We start from the raw sequence: 19,738 nt of genomic DNA, 5'->3' as shown, positions 1-19,738 counted from the left end.
CTCGGCATTGAGCGCGCACACCGCGCGTTGGGACCGAAACCACCCCCGAACGCCCCACCACGCTCAATAATAGTGCGCTTCCTCCGGTTCTCTGTTAAAGAAGAGATTCTCCGCACGGCGTGGAACAAAGGGGTACATATCCAAAACAAACGGGTGTATTTCGATCATGACTACTCTCTGGAAGTGCAGAAAAGGAAACGGGAATATATCCCAGTTAAGAAGGCTTTGAAGGACAACGGGATCCGTTTCCAGACACCACTAAGTAAGATGCGAGTGTTTTATGCGTCAGGCAATGTCCTATATAATACCGCGAGCCAAGCTGCCGAGGATTTAAGAAAGCGGGGAATAGCCGTGGGTAAGATCACCTTGGGGAACCAAACCAACAGGATGACAGAGGACACGATAAAGCAGCTACTTCCTTGGGAAACGCAGACAGCACACTGCGGGGGCGGCTTCCAGCAGCACGTGCGGGAAAAACTCCAAGCATTCCGGAGGGAGCAAGAAAAAGTGTCAGCAGACGAGTGAACAGCTGATGGCGGGACAACGGTGAGATAGCTGGCGGTAGAGTTTTGATAATCTAACCGCAGGAACACTGACTTTCGTATCCTTCAGAATTCATATTTCTTTAGGTTGGTGCCTACGGACATGGTTAGAGAACCACCACGTTATGTCTAGTAGCGATAAGAGACTGTTTCGTTTATTTTTTGCCCTTTTTTGGCTTTTTTGTCGGTCACTCCCCTCTTGTCGGATGAGGGGCCCCACCCTGTGGCCAGTCCCCTCAATGTCAAAGGATACTGTTATATCCTTTGTATTGGAAGCTCCTGTTAATGTTTTGTGTGTTTGCTGTTCAGTGAGTTCTGGTTGTGATGTTCTGAGGTCTGGGTTGATTATGTTGTATTCCACATATCCACTTGATGGCTTATAATTTCTATAAAATGCTGTCACTAAATGTAAATGGCCTGAATAGCCCTATTAAAAGAAGCAAATTAATTGCCAAATTGAAAAAGGAGACAGTAGACTTGGCATATTGGCAAGAAACTCATCTAGATAATGCAGAACATGAGAAATTAAAAAAGATGGGTTTCAGACATACATTTTATTCATCGTATAGGGCCGGGAAAAAACGAGGAGTAGCTATCCTTATCTCAAATAAAATAAAATTTGAACATATATCTACTATAAGTGATAAGGAAGGTCGGTTTGTTTTAGTAAAAGGTAGAATAGAGAATAAGACGGTCACACTATTAAATGTCTATGCACCCCCAGGAAGCAACGCAAGCTTCTTTAAGAAGATATTTGATTTGATCTCTAAGGAAACGGTGGGAACTCTTATTTGTGCAGGAGATTTTAATTTACTGTTAAATCCCAGATTAGACTCAAATAATAGGGACAGGAAAAGCACGTCTGGAGGGAAACGGGTTAAAGGAATGTTAACGGAATTAGGGCTTATTGACGTGTGGCGATCTATCCATGGGTCAGCGTCAGGATTCACTTTTTACTCTGCTCGACACTCAGTGTATTCGAGGATAGATTACTGTTTTATGTTTAATAGGGATTTACACAGGATAAAAGATTGCAGAATAGGTCCAAGAGATGTCTCTGACCACAGTGGACTTTATATAACGTTACATTTGGACGGGACACGGAAGACAACTTTGTGGAGACTAAATACCGGTATGTTAAATGACTCCGCTTTTGTGAAACAAATGACAGCCGATCTTAACTTGTACCTGCAGGACAATGATAATGGAGAGACAAATCACAGTATTGTATGGGATGCAGCCAAAGCTGTCCTCAGAGGTAAAATAATTGCGTGGTCGACCATGATTAAAAAGAAAAAGTCACAAGAATTGTTACAACTGCAGAATAGATTAATGGCCTTGGAACAGTCAGGTCTAAAGGATAAAAATACTACAGTAACCCACCAGATCAGACAGATTAAGCAGGAGATAGATAAGATATTGAGCGAAGAAGTAGAGAAAAACATAAGGTTCATGAAACAGAGGTATTATGAGGCGGGGCCTAAGGCGGCGAAGCAGTTGGCGTGGCGGATTAGAAAACAGCAAGCTGAAAATAATATTTATAAGATTAGAGACCCGGTTGGTAACAATGTTGTAACTGACCTGGATAAAATTCAAAAAGCGTTTGAAAAGTATTACAAATCCTTATATAGTCAATCTACTCAGGGTGATGTAAATAAGATGACTGACTTTTTGAATTCCTTAGACCTGCCTACGATTGGTCGAGAAGCAAATAGTAAGTTAACGTCCTTAATATCTCGGGAAGAAATAATTAAAGCTATCTCCAGCCTTAAATCCAATAAATCACCAGGTACCGACGGGCTCCCTGCCGAATGGTACAAAACCATGAGGGAAAGCCTTCTTCCCCTGTTGGAAACTAGTTTTAACTACATTTTGAAAGGAGGTCTGGTACCTCCCTCTTGGAAGGAGGCCTTCATATCGGTTTTGCCAAAGGGGGGACAGGATAGACTAAACTGCAAATCTTATAGGCCTATAAGTGTCCTGAACTCAGACTATAAACTATACACAACTATTTTGGTGCGAAGAATGGATGCTGTAATGCCTTCTTTGATTGATGAAGACCAAACGGGTTTCTTGAAAAATAGACAAACCCACGATAATATTAGACGAGCTTTACACATCATCGAACACATTAATAATAAGAAAAAAAGCTCAATTATTCTTAGCTTAGATGCTGAAAAAGCATATGATTCAGTGAATTGGGACTTCCTCTTCCTAGTGATGAAAAGATTTGGTTTCTGTAGCGAGTTTATAAGATGTTTCCAAGCTCTTTATTCTCTCCCTACTGCCAGAATAAAAATTAACGGTAGCCTCTCCGATACTATTTTTTTAGAACGAGGATGTAGACAGGGGTGTCCAGCAAGCCCCTACCTCTTCAACTTGTTTATCGAACCTCTAGCCCAGGCTATACGTCAGGAAACATCGTTGAAAGGGATTGTAATAGGAGGGGACGAGTACAAGGTGTGTTTATATGCAGATGATGTCTTGGTGACAATCATGGATCCCAGTTCAGGTATACCAGTATTAATGGGGATGTTGGAAACATATGGCCTGTATTCAGGGTATGTCCTTAATGTCAAAAAAACTCAAGTTCTGTCATTTAATTTTTCTCCGGACCAGACACTACTGGCAAAATTCAAGTTTAATTGGGAGGCAACTGCTATCAAATATTTGGGAGTGTTTCTGCCTAGAGATCTGACACAACTGTACGATATTAATTACAGTCGTATTAATAGAGAAATATATAGCGATCTCAACATTTGGGCCTTGCTCCCTCTCGACCTTGGCAACAGGATACAGATAATTAAAATGAATATTCTCCCCAAACTACTCTATCTTTTTCTTGCTTTACCTATTCAAATTCCAGAGAAGCAATTCAGGGAATGGAATAAGCAGATTTCGAGATTCATTTGGCTTAACAAAAGACCACGGGTGAAGTTCTCTACTTTGCAGTTGCCGAAAGACAAAGGGGGCTTGGCTCTACCTTCATTAAGGAATTACTACTTATCTGCTCAGCTGAGGTCCTTGGTGTGTTGGTGTAATCCATCTTTTTGTGCGAGGTGGAAGACTATTGAGATGTCTCTCTCAGACACGCCAATCCAGTCTAGACTTGGTCACGCGGCTTCTGATTTGGACGATACCTTGACGCCCAGCCACTGGGTCACTTTTACATTAAAAATATGGAGGGGAGTGGTCAAGCAGGCGCAACTCCAGGAAGAGATAAAACTTCTGAGGTGGCCAGCGTATGACCCTGATTTTCTACCTGCTTCCCACGATAGTAGATTTAAACAATGGGTGTGGCATGGAATCACTGCTGGGTGTTTGGTTATTGTAAAATCTAAAATTATGGCTTTTGATACCCTATGCAAGACTTACGATCTCGGGAAACAAGACTTTTTTCGATACTTGCAACTCCGTGACTATATTGGCAAAAGACTGAAGAGCTGTGTCCGTGGAGACTTCTCGATTGTTAATATTTTCATTGATGCTTATGACTCTGGGAGTAACAGAGCCTTGATAAGTAAACTGTATAAATGTCTGACTAAGCTCAAAGGGCACTCAACGATTTACATAAAGCAGAAATGGGAAAAAGAAATGGACATTGTGATTACAGAAGATGGGTGGGCACGGATCTGGGAGACACAGTTTACCACGACTAACTCCAACATGTGACGGGACTTCTGCTGGAAGAACATTATACGCTATTTCATAACGCCTAAACAGAAGTCTAAATTCAGTGCTACACCTGCGTTTTGCTGGAGGAATTGTGGGGAAGTCATGGCTGATTACGGTCATATATTCTGGTCCTGCCCACTCATACGACCCTTCTGGACGGAAGTTATAAAGATAATTACAGAGGTGTTGGGATTCCACGTGTCTTGTACATTTACCTCATTGTATCTGGGGTATTTTACAGACGATTTAGTTGCAGATGATGTTTACCTTCTGAAAGTTCTCTTGGCTTCTGCGAAGAAGGCCATAACAAAACGCTGGCTCTGTAGAGATCCTCCCACTGTAACACTTTTTACCTCTATAGTGGAAGACGTCAAATTGATGGAATGTATGACTTTCACTCTGCGACTGCAGGGAGATTTGGGAAGGAGACGGTGGAGAAAATGGCTGGACTTTACAGCTTGTGGCAGCACCCTTTGATGCATAGAATTAGCAATGCAGACTTGTTGACGTATGTATGTGTGGATGTGCAGATGTATGTACAGGTGTATGTTATCTTCCCATGACCTCATACTGTTTCTGTTTTTTCTTTTTTCTTTTATCTTGTTGCATAAAAATGTTCCTAAACAAATAAAAAGTGTCAAAAAAAAAAAAAAGAAAGTATAAAGATTTAAAATATATCACAAGGTCAATAAATAGATCGATCTGAAGTTCACAGTGATATAGATATAAAAGATATAAAATGACAATAGGTTTGTAGACTGACAACAACAAGTTGGCATGAGTTGCATTTAAAAGATTATAATCATTTAAATACATAACTTTGATACATATATGGTGTTCTATTAGTATTATTTTTTCAAACATTGAAATTAATGCTGCACATGGATTATAGCCACATAAACAATGATACTCAAAATAATGTGAAATATATTCAAAGGAGTTTCAACAGGACAAACACCTGCACTTTGAACTTGTTTTCACTGCATTACAAACTTCCTAAAATATGTTTAAAAGGTACAAATAAATACTTCCCAGAGAGCGAGCCGCTTTGGTAGAGGTGTGTGCTTCCTTATTGCTTCTTATTGTGAGTTGTGTTTTCCTCACACGAAGCCACTACAACTGAAGATACAACAAACCTTGGGTACTCCCTCCTGCTGAATTCCAGTTTAACACTTGACTATAGTCATTTTGCTGTTTAGGCATAGAGGCAAAGTCATCCTCTACAAAGTAAGGCCGAGAAAATTGAGCTGTTGTTTTTTTAATTTTGCTTCACTGGTTGTGTCCTGCATAACAGATTCAAGATGAGTACATTTTTTAAAAATTACAATTTAGATCGGAATAACATTTGTATTCTGATTTACTAATATTACTTTACTGATAATATATTATCCTAAAATGCAGGCTAGCTTTGTAAAAACAAATAAATAGCTGGTAGAAATGTCCTTTAAAGAGATACTTGTTACTTTCTTATTTAGAGTACTTTTAAGAGCCTGTACTATTCACTTTAACTTAACAGAGTATCTGAGTAAAGACTGTCTCTATTTTTGCCACTTTTGTGATGAGAAAATGAGAGTAAAATAATAATAATAACAAAAAGTAACAAAACTCCCACCCACACAGATACACACAGAAAAAAAGAACATGCCATTACCTCTGGCCAAGATTGGCCTTGACTTTGCTTATCTGAGGCAGCACTGCTATTCATGCCCTAATTTGCTTACCCATAAGGAACAAAAATGAATTACTCTATGATTTCGATGCTCGCTCCCAAGGATATCCAAAAGTTATTTGTCACTGTATGAAGGAATACAAGAAATAGAAAAATAATAAGCTGGTTTAAAAAAGAGAAAGACACCTAAAGTGATTTAGGATATTATAGCATGAAAAGGTAAGTTCAAGTTGACACTTACCATGACTGTCACTATATACTGCATATATGTATATGCATATATACAGTGTCTGTGAGCTGAATGACAGTGGTAAAATGGAAAATGGAGACGCATACTTTTAAAAGTCAGAGCTACACTACTTTTCACCACTTTCAACATCAACATGTCTATCATGACTAACTGACTACATCAGTGCCTTCACAAGCACTTAAGGAAAGAACATCAGCAAGAAACCCCAAAAGCTCCCATAGGACTTTGTCCCACAAAAATGTTTTGGATAATGAGCTGCCTGCATAATTCATGACAGTGTGACAGGTTGTTTAGTTTCCAGTGGTTATGAAAACTAATCATAAACTAAATACAGCACATCGACTTATTATTCTAGGGGTTATTTCAAAATTAGTCTTGGAACATGGAAAATAATGTTGGATGGCGAGTGTAAATGGTTGTGATTCTATGTGTAAGGGTTAATGTTTAATACTGTATGTCTTAGATATAGCCTAATAGAGTACATCTAGAAGTTAACAACAACAGCTTTCATAGTGAGAGGCAGAATGTGCTTTCGAAAAGCAGCTATAGGTGTAATTTCAGGATGTGAAAATGGCACTTTCATAAAGTCACATTACACCTTAACCTAAATCGAACCCCTGTGCTGCAAAGTAAACAAAAGCTAAGCTCCTGCTCTCTCTGAAGTGTTCAATTTCCAACTAAAATTGTGCTTAACCCACCAAGATCTATTCATCATGCAGTAACAGTGGCACTTAAGTCAAGAAAAACAAAATGCACAAAGGAGATAATTGCTTTAAAATAATTGCTTTTCCTCTTGGCTAAATGGAAAGGCTGATCTTTCACGATTCAATTATGAATATTCAGAATCTGATCTGATCAGCATGTGGCAGAAATATGGCTGTAAACATTTTTTGCTCTACAAAAATATCCTCTTTTTTTTTTACCCCACATCACTGATTATAGCAGTATTTCAAAGTAAATGAAAAACCTGGGCTAATTAATCGAGAAGCATGCTCCCACTTCCGTCAAAATAAGCATGTGTACAATTGCCTTGGGATTTCTGTGCACCTGAGGCAATTTCATAAAGCCTGTGAAAAACAGATTTATGCAGCAATGTATAACATTTGTACTCTGTAATTACTCCAATTTAGAGTTTTTGTATTACAAAACAGTTACTTGAAAATTTGATATCAAAAAAAACTGCAGAGATGGTTGAAAAAAATCCACCAGTCAGATAAAGTGAACATTTTCTGATGTTTATCAGGTTGTTTTTTTCCATTTATGGGTTGATTTCTGTGGTGCAGTGTTACCTGTGACACTTTCAGCATACAATATATGATACGGCTATAGGAGTTTGAGAAATGCTAGAGTGATCAGACACTTTTTTTATAAGATTAAATGGCTTTTTACAATATTGATGTCATACACATGCATAAGACAAAACAATTATTCAAATGTAAAGCTTCTGAAATTATATAATTAAAAAACAACCAAACAAAAAAAACTTCCTTTTGCAGTGAACTCTGCTGCATTAGCTAATTTTTTTAGTTGGCCATGATACCTTATCAGAGCAACTGAACTGCCACAACAAATTGAGTTTGTAGACCCGTTATCTATACACAGTAAAAATGAAAATAAGCTATTTTAATCTGAGTAAAGTTTTACAATTTAATCATTTAATTTAATAATTTATTAATAATTTTAATACATTTATAATTTAAAATGGCTCAAATAAAAACATTTACCACTGGCAACAAACATAATTTTGTCAGTCAAACAAACTTTCCTACATAGTTGCCCTGATATACTTTTTCAAAGCTGTGTAACAAAGACTTGTAAATTGTAGCCACCGAAGAATAACTTTCCCTTGAGGGTTAGGGTTAAGGTTAGAATTAGCATCATGCATGTGTGCTTCCTTTCAAGTGTACATGTATGTATATGCACTTGCAAGCATCTGCACAGACAGCACACTAACACAATGCTAGCCAAGAAGCCAGAGTGACGTTGTTAGTGAAACCTGAGCTGACGTACACATTTTCACCAGCCTAGCATGCTTTAACTACTTATCAGAGGTTCCACATTGGTGTCATATTATGAGATGATGGAACCAAAATGTGAACTGCAGACATTTTAGTTTCACAATCGTCAAAAGCATAAGAACCCGGTGTGTGAAGTGACAAATGTTACTTCAAATGTTTTGAATGGCTAAGGGATCATGAATACTAAAGATGTGATATTTGATTTTATTTAAATTCATTTTGATAAGCAAATTGAAGCTCAGAAGGGGTTCAAATGTGTTCAAGAATTATCCAACCATCCATTCTCTCCCACTTATCCATTTCAGGGTGATGGTGCTGGAGCCTATCCCACCTACCTGTCCCACCCTCGACAGCTTGCCAGCCTGTGACAGGTAATCGAGAATTAATTCAACAATACTATATAACTACATACTGTATGCTTAATTTAGGTGTGTCGTACTTGAACTGTACTTTACATGTTTAGATCATTTGAAAGAAGGAAGGGGATATTCCAAAGACAGCGAGTATAGCGGTACAGGCCAGGTACACAGAGAGACGCGGGAGCCGAATAGAAATGCAAGTGTTTTGGGAAAAAGTGAAGAAACAAGTGAAAATGTAAAATGAGTGCAGAATTGTTTCATCAGTCAACCAGGGGATTTGCAACAAAAGTACCTACGTGGATACTTCATGTCAAGTAAACCAAAACGTATCGGTCTGAAAAAAATGCTGTGGCTCCAAAGCATTCTTAATATCTTCCAGCTGTACATTTTTGGTAGTGCGCCCGGTTGTTTCAGTTGCTGGACACAACTTGTTATTGAGTCAGACTGACCTGATCTCCCCTGGATCTTCCGTAACCAACACGTCTGTCTTACAGCTGGCAATGGGGTTGATTGACAGTTCCACCGGTGGCACAACAAAGCTTTTGCTGACAGGCAGCCACAGCCCTTGGCCCAGACTGTAGAATGATCTGTGTTGGCATGATCACAAGACATAAATGCCAGTTGCATTACCATCACATAACCACAATTTGTTTTACACAAAAGCACACACTGTGTGCAAACACAGCAGTATTTGCAGATAGAAAAACATACAAAAGATTCTATGAAAACAACAATGAAACAATGAAACAACAATGAAAAACATATGTTTAAAATATGAGATGTGTGGTGAGGGTCTCACATGTAGAATTTGAAGTATGTTTAATACGGATCATGGGCAATTTCTCAGTTATTTGCATCATTTATTATGTGATAGAATAGAAGAATAAAACATATAAAGATATTTGAACACATATTTAAAAAAGTCTTGTAATTTTCTTTTCCTTTTTTAAATAATTATTGTAAGAAGAAAGTTAACTATGAAGACTATGTGTGACTATATGCTATAGTCAAGTAAACCTTTTTAGTGAACAAGAAAATAAGTTCAAGCTTATAGTGATAATACTGTTTCAACACTGCTTAACATATTTTCTCCTCCTTCAATGTAAGTCCAGTTCATTGCTTATGAATGCAGTTTATATGACCTGGTCAGGGTGTTATGAATATAATCTGATTTTGCCAGAGACCTTTCTTATGAGTGAAGATTAATAGCCATAACAGGCAACCCTGCAGACATGTTTCCGGGGAAAACACAACATCAGATATGATAATAGCAGAGCACATTTTAGCTTTGCATAATGCACTCAAATGCATCTGGACAGGTACTGTAGGCCACAAAATCCCAGAAAAACAGGGCCTGTCAAGAAGGTTCGCATTATGTATTTGCTATCAATCTCTCGTTTTACTTCGCATAAAATATATTATTGAATTTCTTCATCATTCGCCACCATCTTTACTTTATTTAACTTTATTCCCAGTTAAATATTGCTGACCTACAACCCTTACAACCTGGCAAACATGAATGGGTACAAGGTCTGGGCGGCTGTAACTTAGGGCGTAGAGCAGGTCATCTACCAATTGGAAGATTGGTGGTTTGATCCCTGGCTGTTCCAGTTTGCATGCCAAAGTATCCTTTGGCATTGAAAAAAGGTGGTCTCTAATGTGTTCATCAGTGTGAACGTGTGTGAACGTGTGTGAACGTCAGACAGATTGCACTTTGGCACAGAACAAAAGTGCTTGTATTAATATGGGAAAATGAGGTAAATTGATTAAAGCGCTTTGAATGTTCCAGTAGAGTAGAAAAGCACTACATAAGAACCTGTCCATTTACTATTTCCATACTTTTCTTTCATATGGATCATAGTTCCAAACATTAACATGGAAAACCATCAACTTGTACAAAACACAGCTGTCAATATATTGACTAAAATAACAAATTTCAGTTCTTAAAGACATTTGTTATGGGGCCCTCATGTCTTCATATCACAAGGTGCTTATTTTTTCATTGTTCCTTTTCAAGGAAAATGTAAGCAGCAACCCTGGTTTCCTATAAAACTCCCCATCTGTGAAAGCACTTGGTTTAGCTCGTCTATTCACTGTCATAAGACTGTCCAGCTGAAGAGCATTAGAGTCTTTTCTCCTCCTCCCCAGAACAGCATTGCTAGAAAACTGCTTCATCTTTACTCACTTTGTTGACTATCTGTATCAGCATGTTCACGGCTGAATCTATTTGTGTTCTGCAGCTGTATGTGTATGTGGTGTCCTTCGTCTTTCTTCTCTCGCAGACTCTCGGCTGACACAGTGCTTAATCTATAAAAGTTTAGTTGCTGCTTTTGTGTGCTAGTGATGCCCGAGTCCTATCTCCAACTTGAAACAGGGTTTTGCTTGGTATTTTGCCTTTAGCGCCTCATTTCTTACAGTGGACTCACAGTGGCTGGCAAACGCTGCAAGGTCATTGTGATAAGGAGTGAGATAACTGTGACAAAGAGCTGTTCCTACCTACGTATTGGAAGGGTAGAGAGCATGAAATCGAGAAAGATTTCACAAAATCAAAAGTTTAAACATTCCATGCTTTAGTTACACAGTTAAGCAAAACTAAAGGGAAAATTGACCACATTGACCAGATTTTTCTTTTAAATCTCTATAATCAGGTTTACCCTGAGATTTTCATTTTTACACTTCTTGGGGAAAAAAAGAAATAACACAATGACACCATCAAGGATGAGAAGTGTAACAAAAATGCCAGTAAAAGTATTTTAAAGGAATCCAATCAGGCCTGGTCCTTGGGCTATTCTCTACACACTCAGAGAGATCCACCATGGGGTGTACTTGTGTGTCCATTTGCCTTTGTCTATGTGCATCTGTCAGGTGCTCATCTCCATGCTCTGTCACACTCATGCACACACATACAAGATGACACAAGAAATGCCACTTTCATTCCATTGTGTGTCCACAGAGTCCACAGATGGCCAGCACAAGTCAAGCGCTGAGGAGGTGCACCAGAAGGGTCTTACCTGAAGATTCTCTCCGGGGCCTGTTCTCCTGTAACTAGGTCATACCCTTTCTCCAAGTTAGCATATGGCCATGGACTTGACAGGGGAAAGACGATAAAGGAATGCATGATCAAAGACAGTGATTTATCAGCATTTTTAAAATAATCTAACAGATGTTTTTATGTAATTCCATCAAGTCTTCTCATTTATATTGTTGTTTTTCATGCACAAAGCCTTTTAGTTCAGCATTTTAAGTACTTCAAAGTGTATATAATATTATGTATAAAACATATCTGAATACAAAAACTGAAAAACTGTCATTTAATTAACATTTCTGTCTGCTGTACAAGACTATACTGTGTCTGCTGCTACTCTTAAAAAAAGAAAAAGCAATGGGCATTTGATTGGTTACTGGACTGAATCCAGGGGATGACAGGTGCTGGTGAGTAACAATGTGAGACCAATGATGGGTTAGGCCAGCTAAGTGTCAAACAAGGTCAGAGTCAGAGGGATCATTTCAGTGCCTGTCAAGCACTCTTCAGTGACTTTACTTCTTTCCCATTCATGCATTTCATCTCAGCCCTCCACTCCTGTTTTTATGTCAATAACGTCGATTCTCATTTCTAATTTCTTCAACCTATACACCCGATTCCCTTTAAAAAGACTACTTCTTCAAGCCTGTATTGGTAGAAGTGTATGTTTTATCATATTAACTACAAACTGCTATTTTCCAAACCATGTAGGAAGCGTTCTAAGTTTCTTTTCATTTTAATACTGAGATGATCATCCTGCAGAGAACTGCAAATCCATCACAGTGAACAGCTCACCTTTATTTTAGATAAAGTTAATATAGTGCAATGATGTGGTTGTACTACCGGCTCTGAAGTCATGCGTAAGGTTGTAAAGTACAAGTGAATCTCTATATATTAGTGGAATAACTACACACAACACAACTTACCCTTCGTTGCGACTCCAGTCGCTGCGCACACAGAGATGCTTATGAACGGGATCAGGGGAATAACCCTCATGACAGCTACATTCTCCTGCCGTACAGAGAAAAACAAACATGCACAGTGGCAGATATTTATCTATCACCCTGATCTCTTCATTTATTAGAGATGTACCAAACTAAATGTTACATGATGTAAAACCTAATTCTTTTCAGGCAAATATTGTACCTAGATTTATTTCTGTCATGTTGATTGTGCAGTAATTGCCATATTCACTACTGTTTTACTTCCAGATTACAATTCAATACTTCAGTTGTATATATTTAACACCAGTTCATGCCTGTAGCCGTCTCAAGATGCTTTATACTGAAAGGAAAAGACTTTACACCATTAGAGAGAGAACATAATTAAAATATTCTTTATAATCAGTTTTCTATGTGAATGGCTTGGTTGTCAAGGGGAAAGTGGAGCTAGAAAATAATAGCATATGGAGACAACCACAGCAACAACAACAAAAAAGACAACATATAAACAGCAGGAGAAATTCGACAATTAATGATATGTAATACTGTCATATCAATAATATTCAGGTATAAAAAGTGGGAACTAAAAGAGAAGCTCACAGTGGATGATCCCAAATCTCCAAGGGTGAGTTCAGGGTCACCTGATCTAGCCTTAACTATAGAAAAAGGGAACCAAAAGAAAGTTTAAAGCCTCATCTTCAATGGACAGAGGGCATCTGTCTCAGGACCCCTAGCTGTGAGCCAGCTGAACAGTAGAGGATTTATACATCGGGGAAACCAAACCACCTCTGGCTAAGCGGATGGCACAACACAGAAGAGCTACCTCGTCAGGCCAGGACTCTGCAGTCTATTTACACCTACAGGCCAGTGGACACTCTTTCAATGAGGAGGATGTACACATCCTGGACAGGGAGGAACGTTGGTTTGAGCGCAGAGTCAAGGAGGCCATTTACGTGAAAAGGGAAAGACCATCTCTGAATCGAAGAGGGGGCCTAAGGGTACATCTTTCGCCATCTTACAATGCTGTGGTTGCAGCCATTCCCCAACTCTCTCTGAATGGTACTCATGGCCATTGATCAGTGGTCTTTGATCAGTGGGTTTTGGTCAGTGGTTGTTGATCAATGGTCATGAGAATTTGCACAATTAAGATTAAGGAACTGACCTCCCAGCCCATTGTTCCTTCAGTGGGCTGGTTTCAGTCATTATGCAAATGTACTGTTTATAAGATTGGGGAAACCTGCAGTCAGCTGAGACTGAAGAAGTCACTTGGATGAGTGACGAAACGTTTCTCCCACAAAACGCTACGTCTAGATGAACAGAATCAACTTTTGGAGATTTACTTTCCTGGATGATTGAGCATGCATCAAGACATAATCTAAAATAAATTGATCATATTTAAAAATGAACCATTAATTTATCTGAGTTATCTGAACAGTCTTTTACAGATGCGGTTTGTAGACATGGTGATGCTGAGAGAGATCAATAGGAGTGAATGAGTTTAAATTAAAATTTGCAGTTTATAAAGCTGCTGTACTTGATGATGCCTTTGCGAGTATGAGTAAAACTTTATTTCTAAAGAAGTTAACAAAATCATTACCACGGAAAAGAACATACAAGGTTCAACAGAGCTATGGCTCTTTGTCAGAGTGGCTATGAACTTTGGGTCGTTTTTCTTTTCTTCTATCAATGATGAATAGTAGCTAGTATGAGCCTCACAGTGGGCATTTTTTTAAAAATAAATTAATCAACTCTTTCCAGGCTAGGTAAATTTCCTATAAATTAGTGAAACGCCACTTCCTTTCCAGCTTGTGGGTTTTTAAATCGTTCCAATAACTCAAACTTGTCTGATATGTTGCTTTATTTTGCAGAGGCACCTTTGCTGTGAGGCTGCAGCACTATAACCATGGCACATTGTATTTTATCTATCTATCTATCTATCTCTCTCTCTCTCCCTCCATCCCTCTCTCCATCCATCTATCCATCTCTCCATCCCTCCCTTGGTTGCATTAAGTAAATTATACAATATGACTGTTATCAGTGCATCTCCTTTCAAACAGCTGAAGTCTCAGTCAGCATTGAAAAGACAAAGCAGTAACATACATGTGATTAGTTACACATGCGCTGATCAGTGTCATGAATTCCACTGAGAATCTGACAACTGGCTTTCTGTTTTCTCCCAATATTAGGACAAATCTTTCATCATCCTCAACTAAGGCATTTTTATCCTGGCTTCTCTACAGCTGGTGGGACAGATTGCACTGCAGAACAAACAGAGACGTTCAGACAGGGCTACAGCAGCTTTTTGCTGGTGCATAGCAGTTTAGGATTTACATTTCTGATGCTGCTTTCCTTGAGTAGCACTGAAGTTTAAAACCCCTTATTTTCAATATTGAAATTTCCTCATCAGATCAGTCACAGTGGGTAATTAGTATTTCGATGTGATCTTTATGCTGCCTAGTATAATAAATAAAATAGAGGCAAGTGCATTTTAAGTGATTGTATACATTTGTGAGATTTTGCCAAGGATGGCTTCTATAACCGTTGCATTGAAGTGCTCCCAGAATAAGTGCTTTTTGTTGACCTGTACAGAGGGATAACCCTGGAAAAATGTGTAATGGCCACCCTGTCTAGGCCATTCAAATTTTATCACTTAACGTTTAATAATTCATTGGTTGAAATTATAGTCTTGAGACTGACTCAAGGAGTGATGCACCATCAAGATTCTGTCAAAGAGTAGCTTTCAGTGTGGCCTTGCTAAATGAAAAACTAAAGCTCTCGAAATGGTTCCATTTTTTAAAGTAGTAGTAAAATATCACAACATTCATCCAGCCATTTCATATAAAAGATCAATGAACAGCATAGAGTTTAATTAATCCAATCCAAGACTTTAGAGTGCTGTGAAAAAGTATTTACCCCTTCCTGATGTCTTATTTTTGCATATTTGTCACACTGAAATGTTTTGGATCACATAGGACCAAATAGGTTTGGTCCTATGTGTAATTATGCAGTTATTAAAAGTGTTTAACCTCTTTTTTTGGAAAGCTGAGTTAAATTTTACTAGTCACACACAACCAGACATGTTAAATCAAGAAATCACTGTCAGACAATGTGAAGTAGTCTAAAAGATCCCAAAAAGCAACATACTATACAACAAAGTCATTTATATCTATCACTTTGAAAAGAGTTACTAAGCCACTTCTAAGGCTTTATGACTAGCAACTGTCCACAAATGGAGAAAATCTGGAACAGTGTTTGCAGCCTGCTACTGCTAACATAAAACTCAGCATTTCATAAAAAGAACAACAATATCAACTGTCAAAAATGGTGGTGGTAGGGTGATGGTTTGGGGCTACTTTGCTGCTTCAGGACCTGGTTGACTTGCCGTAATAGAGAGAACCATGAATTCCTTCTTTGAGTTCTCTACCAGAAATTCCTGAAGGAGTATGTCCGCCCATCAGTTAATGGCCTAAGGCTCAATTACAATTGGGTTATACAGCAGGACACAGCAGCAAGTGTGACTGCAGTTCTTGCTACCAAGAGTGGCAAAACCACTTATTAGGTTTAGGGCTAAATTACTTTTTCCACATAGGTCAAGGTAGGTTTTGATGAGTTTTGGTGAATTAATTCATCTTTTCAAATCTGCATTTTATAATTAATTTTTTTATATTAGTCTAACATTAAAGACTGTTTGATGATCTGAAACGTATGAAGAAAATTAGAAAAGGCAAAAATACTTTTTTATATCACTGTCTTTTTAATAACTTGTGATATTCCTTTCTGTCCAGATTGCCACATTCTTTAACTGCGGTCTTCCAACACAGCCTTTTTAAACGGGGATGTATTGGGAAAGAAATTCAGAAAACAATATGCTCTCATGCACAACCCAAACGGCAGGCGGATAAAGAGGATCAGTAAGGGACAGGCAGGCCTTTATGGACTTTTTGGCAGTAAACCAGCTAATCAGATTTTGTCCCAGTACACCTGATGGCCAGTGCGCCACTAGCTATGGACAAATACTGCTCACAAATGCAATTTTTGATTTTACACTTTTGGCAGGATTGTAGTCTTTATGAGCTGGTATATCAAAACACCATGGTTGGTTTTGTTACACTAAACTACATTAAAGTCAGGGAAATATTAAGGTTTGTGTTAAAATTACTACTCTGCCACTAAAGCTCATCGAATGTGGTCCTTCATTTTTGGCAAACAGATATCCTTTTCATGTTGCAAACACACACACGCACACGCACACACACACACACACACACACACACTTCACGTTCCCATTGCTAGTCTTCACATACATATTTAACCTAGTTATACTGCATTCCTTCAGACTGCCAGAGGCTGCGCTTAGAAAAATCAATCTTGTGCATAAGCAGTCACATCACATGTTACCACACATGTTGGTAAGGTACCCTTATTATTATATTATTTTCTTTCTCCTTGAAGTCTGGTAGGAACTGGGAACATTTCCATTATTATGTTAGTGCCAGAGTAGCAACAGTGATGCAACCTGAATTATTTGTTTTGTTGCATATATCAGCAAAAATGCAATAGAAGCAAAACACCATCGATTTTAGAATCTGGTGTTGTTAAATACTGTAGTCCAGTTGTGTTTGTGTTTAGAAGATACCTCATTTTACTTTATTTCATTTTTACAAAATAGAAAACTACGTAATACTTAAATTGCTGGAGCTCTGTTGCTGAGTGAACTGGCTGAGTGTGTCTAGACTCTAGCTGCTAGCTGAACGCTTCACTTGCACTGTGTCATGTAATAGAGTTTAGGGCTTACATCACAGTTAGAATTTGGCCACATTTCCCACTGATGCCAACTCAATGGACTTTCTCTTTGAATAGAATAAATAAACAGATAAAAGCAACAACAACAAATATATCTACTCTTATAGTTAATTTTATATTGAAAGTGATATGATGTGATTCATATGAAGCAAGATGTCACAGATTTCTATAGTTAGATTTTTTTAACTACATATCCAGAGATTCAGAGAGAGAAATGGTCACACTGTTTTTAGTTCATGATTCTAAACTTTAATTATCCTACAGTCATTTTGGACAGTTTATTTGACATGGTCCTATCTTGCTCAAATTGTATAATCTTTCTGTTTCTACATCAGCATTCGTACTGAAGAAGAAATACAGCTGAACCCATTTGGTTAAAATTGATGATAAATTACTATAATTAAGAGAGTTAGTATTTGAGTACATGAGTGATTTGTGCATCTTGCTAACAGCAATTACAAATGTAATGTTTTGCTTTGATTTACATGTTTGTTTGAAATGGCTCCCGATGACAGATATTTGGACCTAATAATAACTGTGGAGACAACACGGCTCTTTGTAAATAGCTATTTCTGAGAGGAATCAAATCGAAGTCACGAATTGGACGTTTTTTTCCTTTAGCTTCGGATTTAATTAGAAGGCGAAAGCAAAACTCTCTCCCCTATTTTATCTTGGCTATGGTAATATTTCTTGTCTTGCCAGTGTATTATTCAATAATGACAATAATAATAAAACAATAATAATAATAACAACAACATGCATTTTTGCTCAGTACATGCCCCCTCAGTCAGTATCACCTGAATCAGATATTAGAGAAACTGGTTTGTGCTGGTTATAACTAGACATTCCTTTTTTATCATAAGTTGTGTTTACAGTTTAATTAACAATACCAGCTGTGGCAGAGGTATACATAAGGCCTAGACATAAAACCCATAGTGCTCCCACTAGATTGTCAGGAGAGGTAGATGAATTGTACAGCAGTACAGGCCTCAAAGCTGCAGGAGGACTGTAAATCTTTCCTACCTTGTTTCAGATTAAGTGCACCAGTCTAGGAGCACATTTTCTGTAAATCTTAAACAGCCTGTGTAAATAATCATTGAAGCAGGGCTCTTACCTTTCTGCAAGCGCATTTAAAGGAGGATCTAGTGATTAACAGAAATAGATAAGTCTGCTTGATTACACATTCTGCTGAATGAACTAACCTTTACATGACTTGCAAGCTCTGGGTTTTTTATCTCCATCTAAAAACCCAGAATGGGTGTAACATATTAAAAGGAAGATTTGAAGCAAGAATTAATGGCTTGTAGTAATTTCTTTTTAAATCTGAGGAACAACAGCAACAGTGAGCGTATCAGAAAAGCGTGGCAGGGAGGAGATAGCCAATAGTAAAATGTCTCTCTGAGCAGACGAGAAAATGCAACAGTGTGGTTATTAAAGTTGAATATCACTGAGCTGCTAATGCAGTGTGGTAACTGCTTTTTCGTTCACAGTGTACACTTGGCTTCTGTTATCAAGATAACAGATTCAGCAGGTTCATGCTCTCATCTGCTCTGTTTTAGGTTTCGTTGCTGATGTTTTGGGTCATTAAACGTATATTCTTATGAGCTACTTTACTTTGTTTATTATTTTTGAGAACAACATGTTCAAAGATATTTAACGAAGTAATTTTAATGGCTTTAACTCTTGTTTTGATCTGATGTTTGTATTTTTTCAGGTTGAGTAAAACTTTCTGCTCGTGTTAACCTTGAACAACTCTAACCACTAAAATGTGTATTGACAGCTAGTCTCTTTTTTTCTTTTGGATGGATCAGTGCAAATTTAATGTTTCCATGTACGTCCTTCTCTCAGGGCTTTGAAAGAGCATGTTAACTCAGTGTTAACTCAGTGACTCCCAAGAAATGGTTGAATAATCAAAATATAGTGTAGGTCTAATTAAGAGCTAAATGCTTCCAAATAGCCATTTGTTAAAACCAATTATTTAACTGTGCTCAGAGAGTCCCTTCCCTGTACATTTCAGCCAGGTGTCTAAACAGGCACACAGCCTCACACCACCTAGCGATAATGACATCCTCTGTAAACACCAGTTTAAAATTGTCAATAAAATTTGTCACCATCCTTTCCTCATTCTCTGTCTCATTCTTTTGCTCTCTCACTTTCTCCTCTTATAAATTAAGAACGTGAAATGTATAACAATGGCAGGTGCTTGATCGCACGAACCATCTCTCTTCCTCTTGTATTAAACTGATGCTATAAACAATGTCATCATAATAATATCTCTGGCTGCCTGGATAATTTTCAAATTTTAAGGTTTATGATATTAGCACAGAAAAGACTTACTGTTGTTCTGGTGCCTATTTGCACTTGTTATAATATTGGAGAAGGCCTTAGGTATTATCATTGGGCAGATAAAATATAAGTGTTTCCTTTGAGCTGTATCAAATTCAAATTTTATTTGTCAC

The 19,738-nt window shown here is 38.0% G+C and overlaps 1 protein-coding gene and 1 long non-coding RNA gene across 2 annotated transcripts in view; one reads left to right on the top strand and one right to left on the bottom strand.

Annotated features, from left to right (window-relative positions):
- LOC308391522 overlaps positions 1-11,663 on the top strand; it is a 30,984-nt gene extending 19,321 nt beyond the window's left edge. The window contains exons 2-3 of the long non-coding RNA XR_013970647.1: positions 8,460-8,525; positions 11,467-11,663. This is a non-coding gene — a long non-coding RNA (uncharacterized lncRNA). The remainder of the gene's footprint in view (positions 1-8,459; positions 8,526-11,466) is intronic.
- The window catches only part of astn2 (astrotactin 2), a 302,939-nt gene that overhangs the window by 136,183 nt on the left and 147,018 nt on the right, over positions 1-19,738 (bottom strand). The window contains exons 8-10 of the mRNA XM_080874142.1: positions 12,462-12,546; positions 11,525-11,599; positions 8,963-9,100 (exon numbers count right to left, since the gene is read on the bottom strand). Of these exons, the coding sequence (XP_080730268.1) occupies positions 8,963-9,100; positions 11,525-11,599; positions 12,462-12,546 (298 nt within the window). The remainder of the gene's footprint in view (positions 1-8,962; positions 9,101-11,524; positions 11,600-12,461; positions 12,547-19,738) is intronic.

This window comes from Rhamphochromis sp. 'chilingali', assembly GCF_963969265.1.
Source record: "Rhamphochromis sp. 'chilingali' genome assembly, chromosome: 2".
NCBI lineage: Eukaryota > Metazoa > Chordata > Actinopteri > Cichliformes > Cichlidae > Rhamphochromis > Rhamphochromis sp. 'chilingali'.
This window is presented reverse-complemented; position numbering and strand designations above follow the sequence as displayed.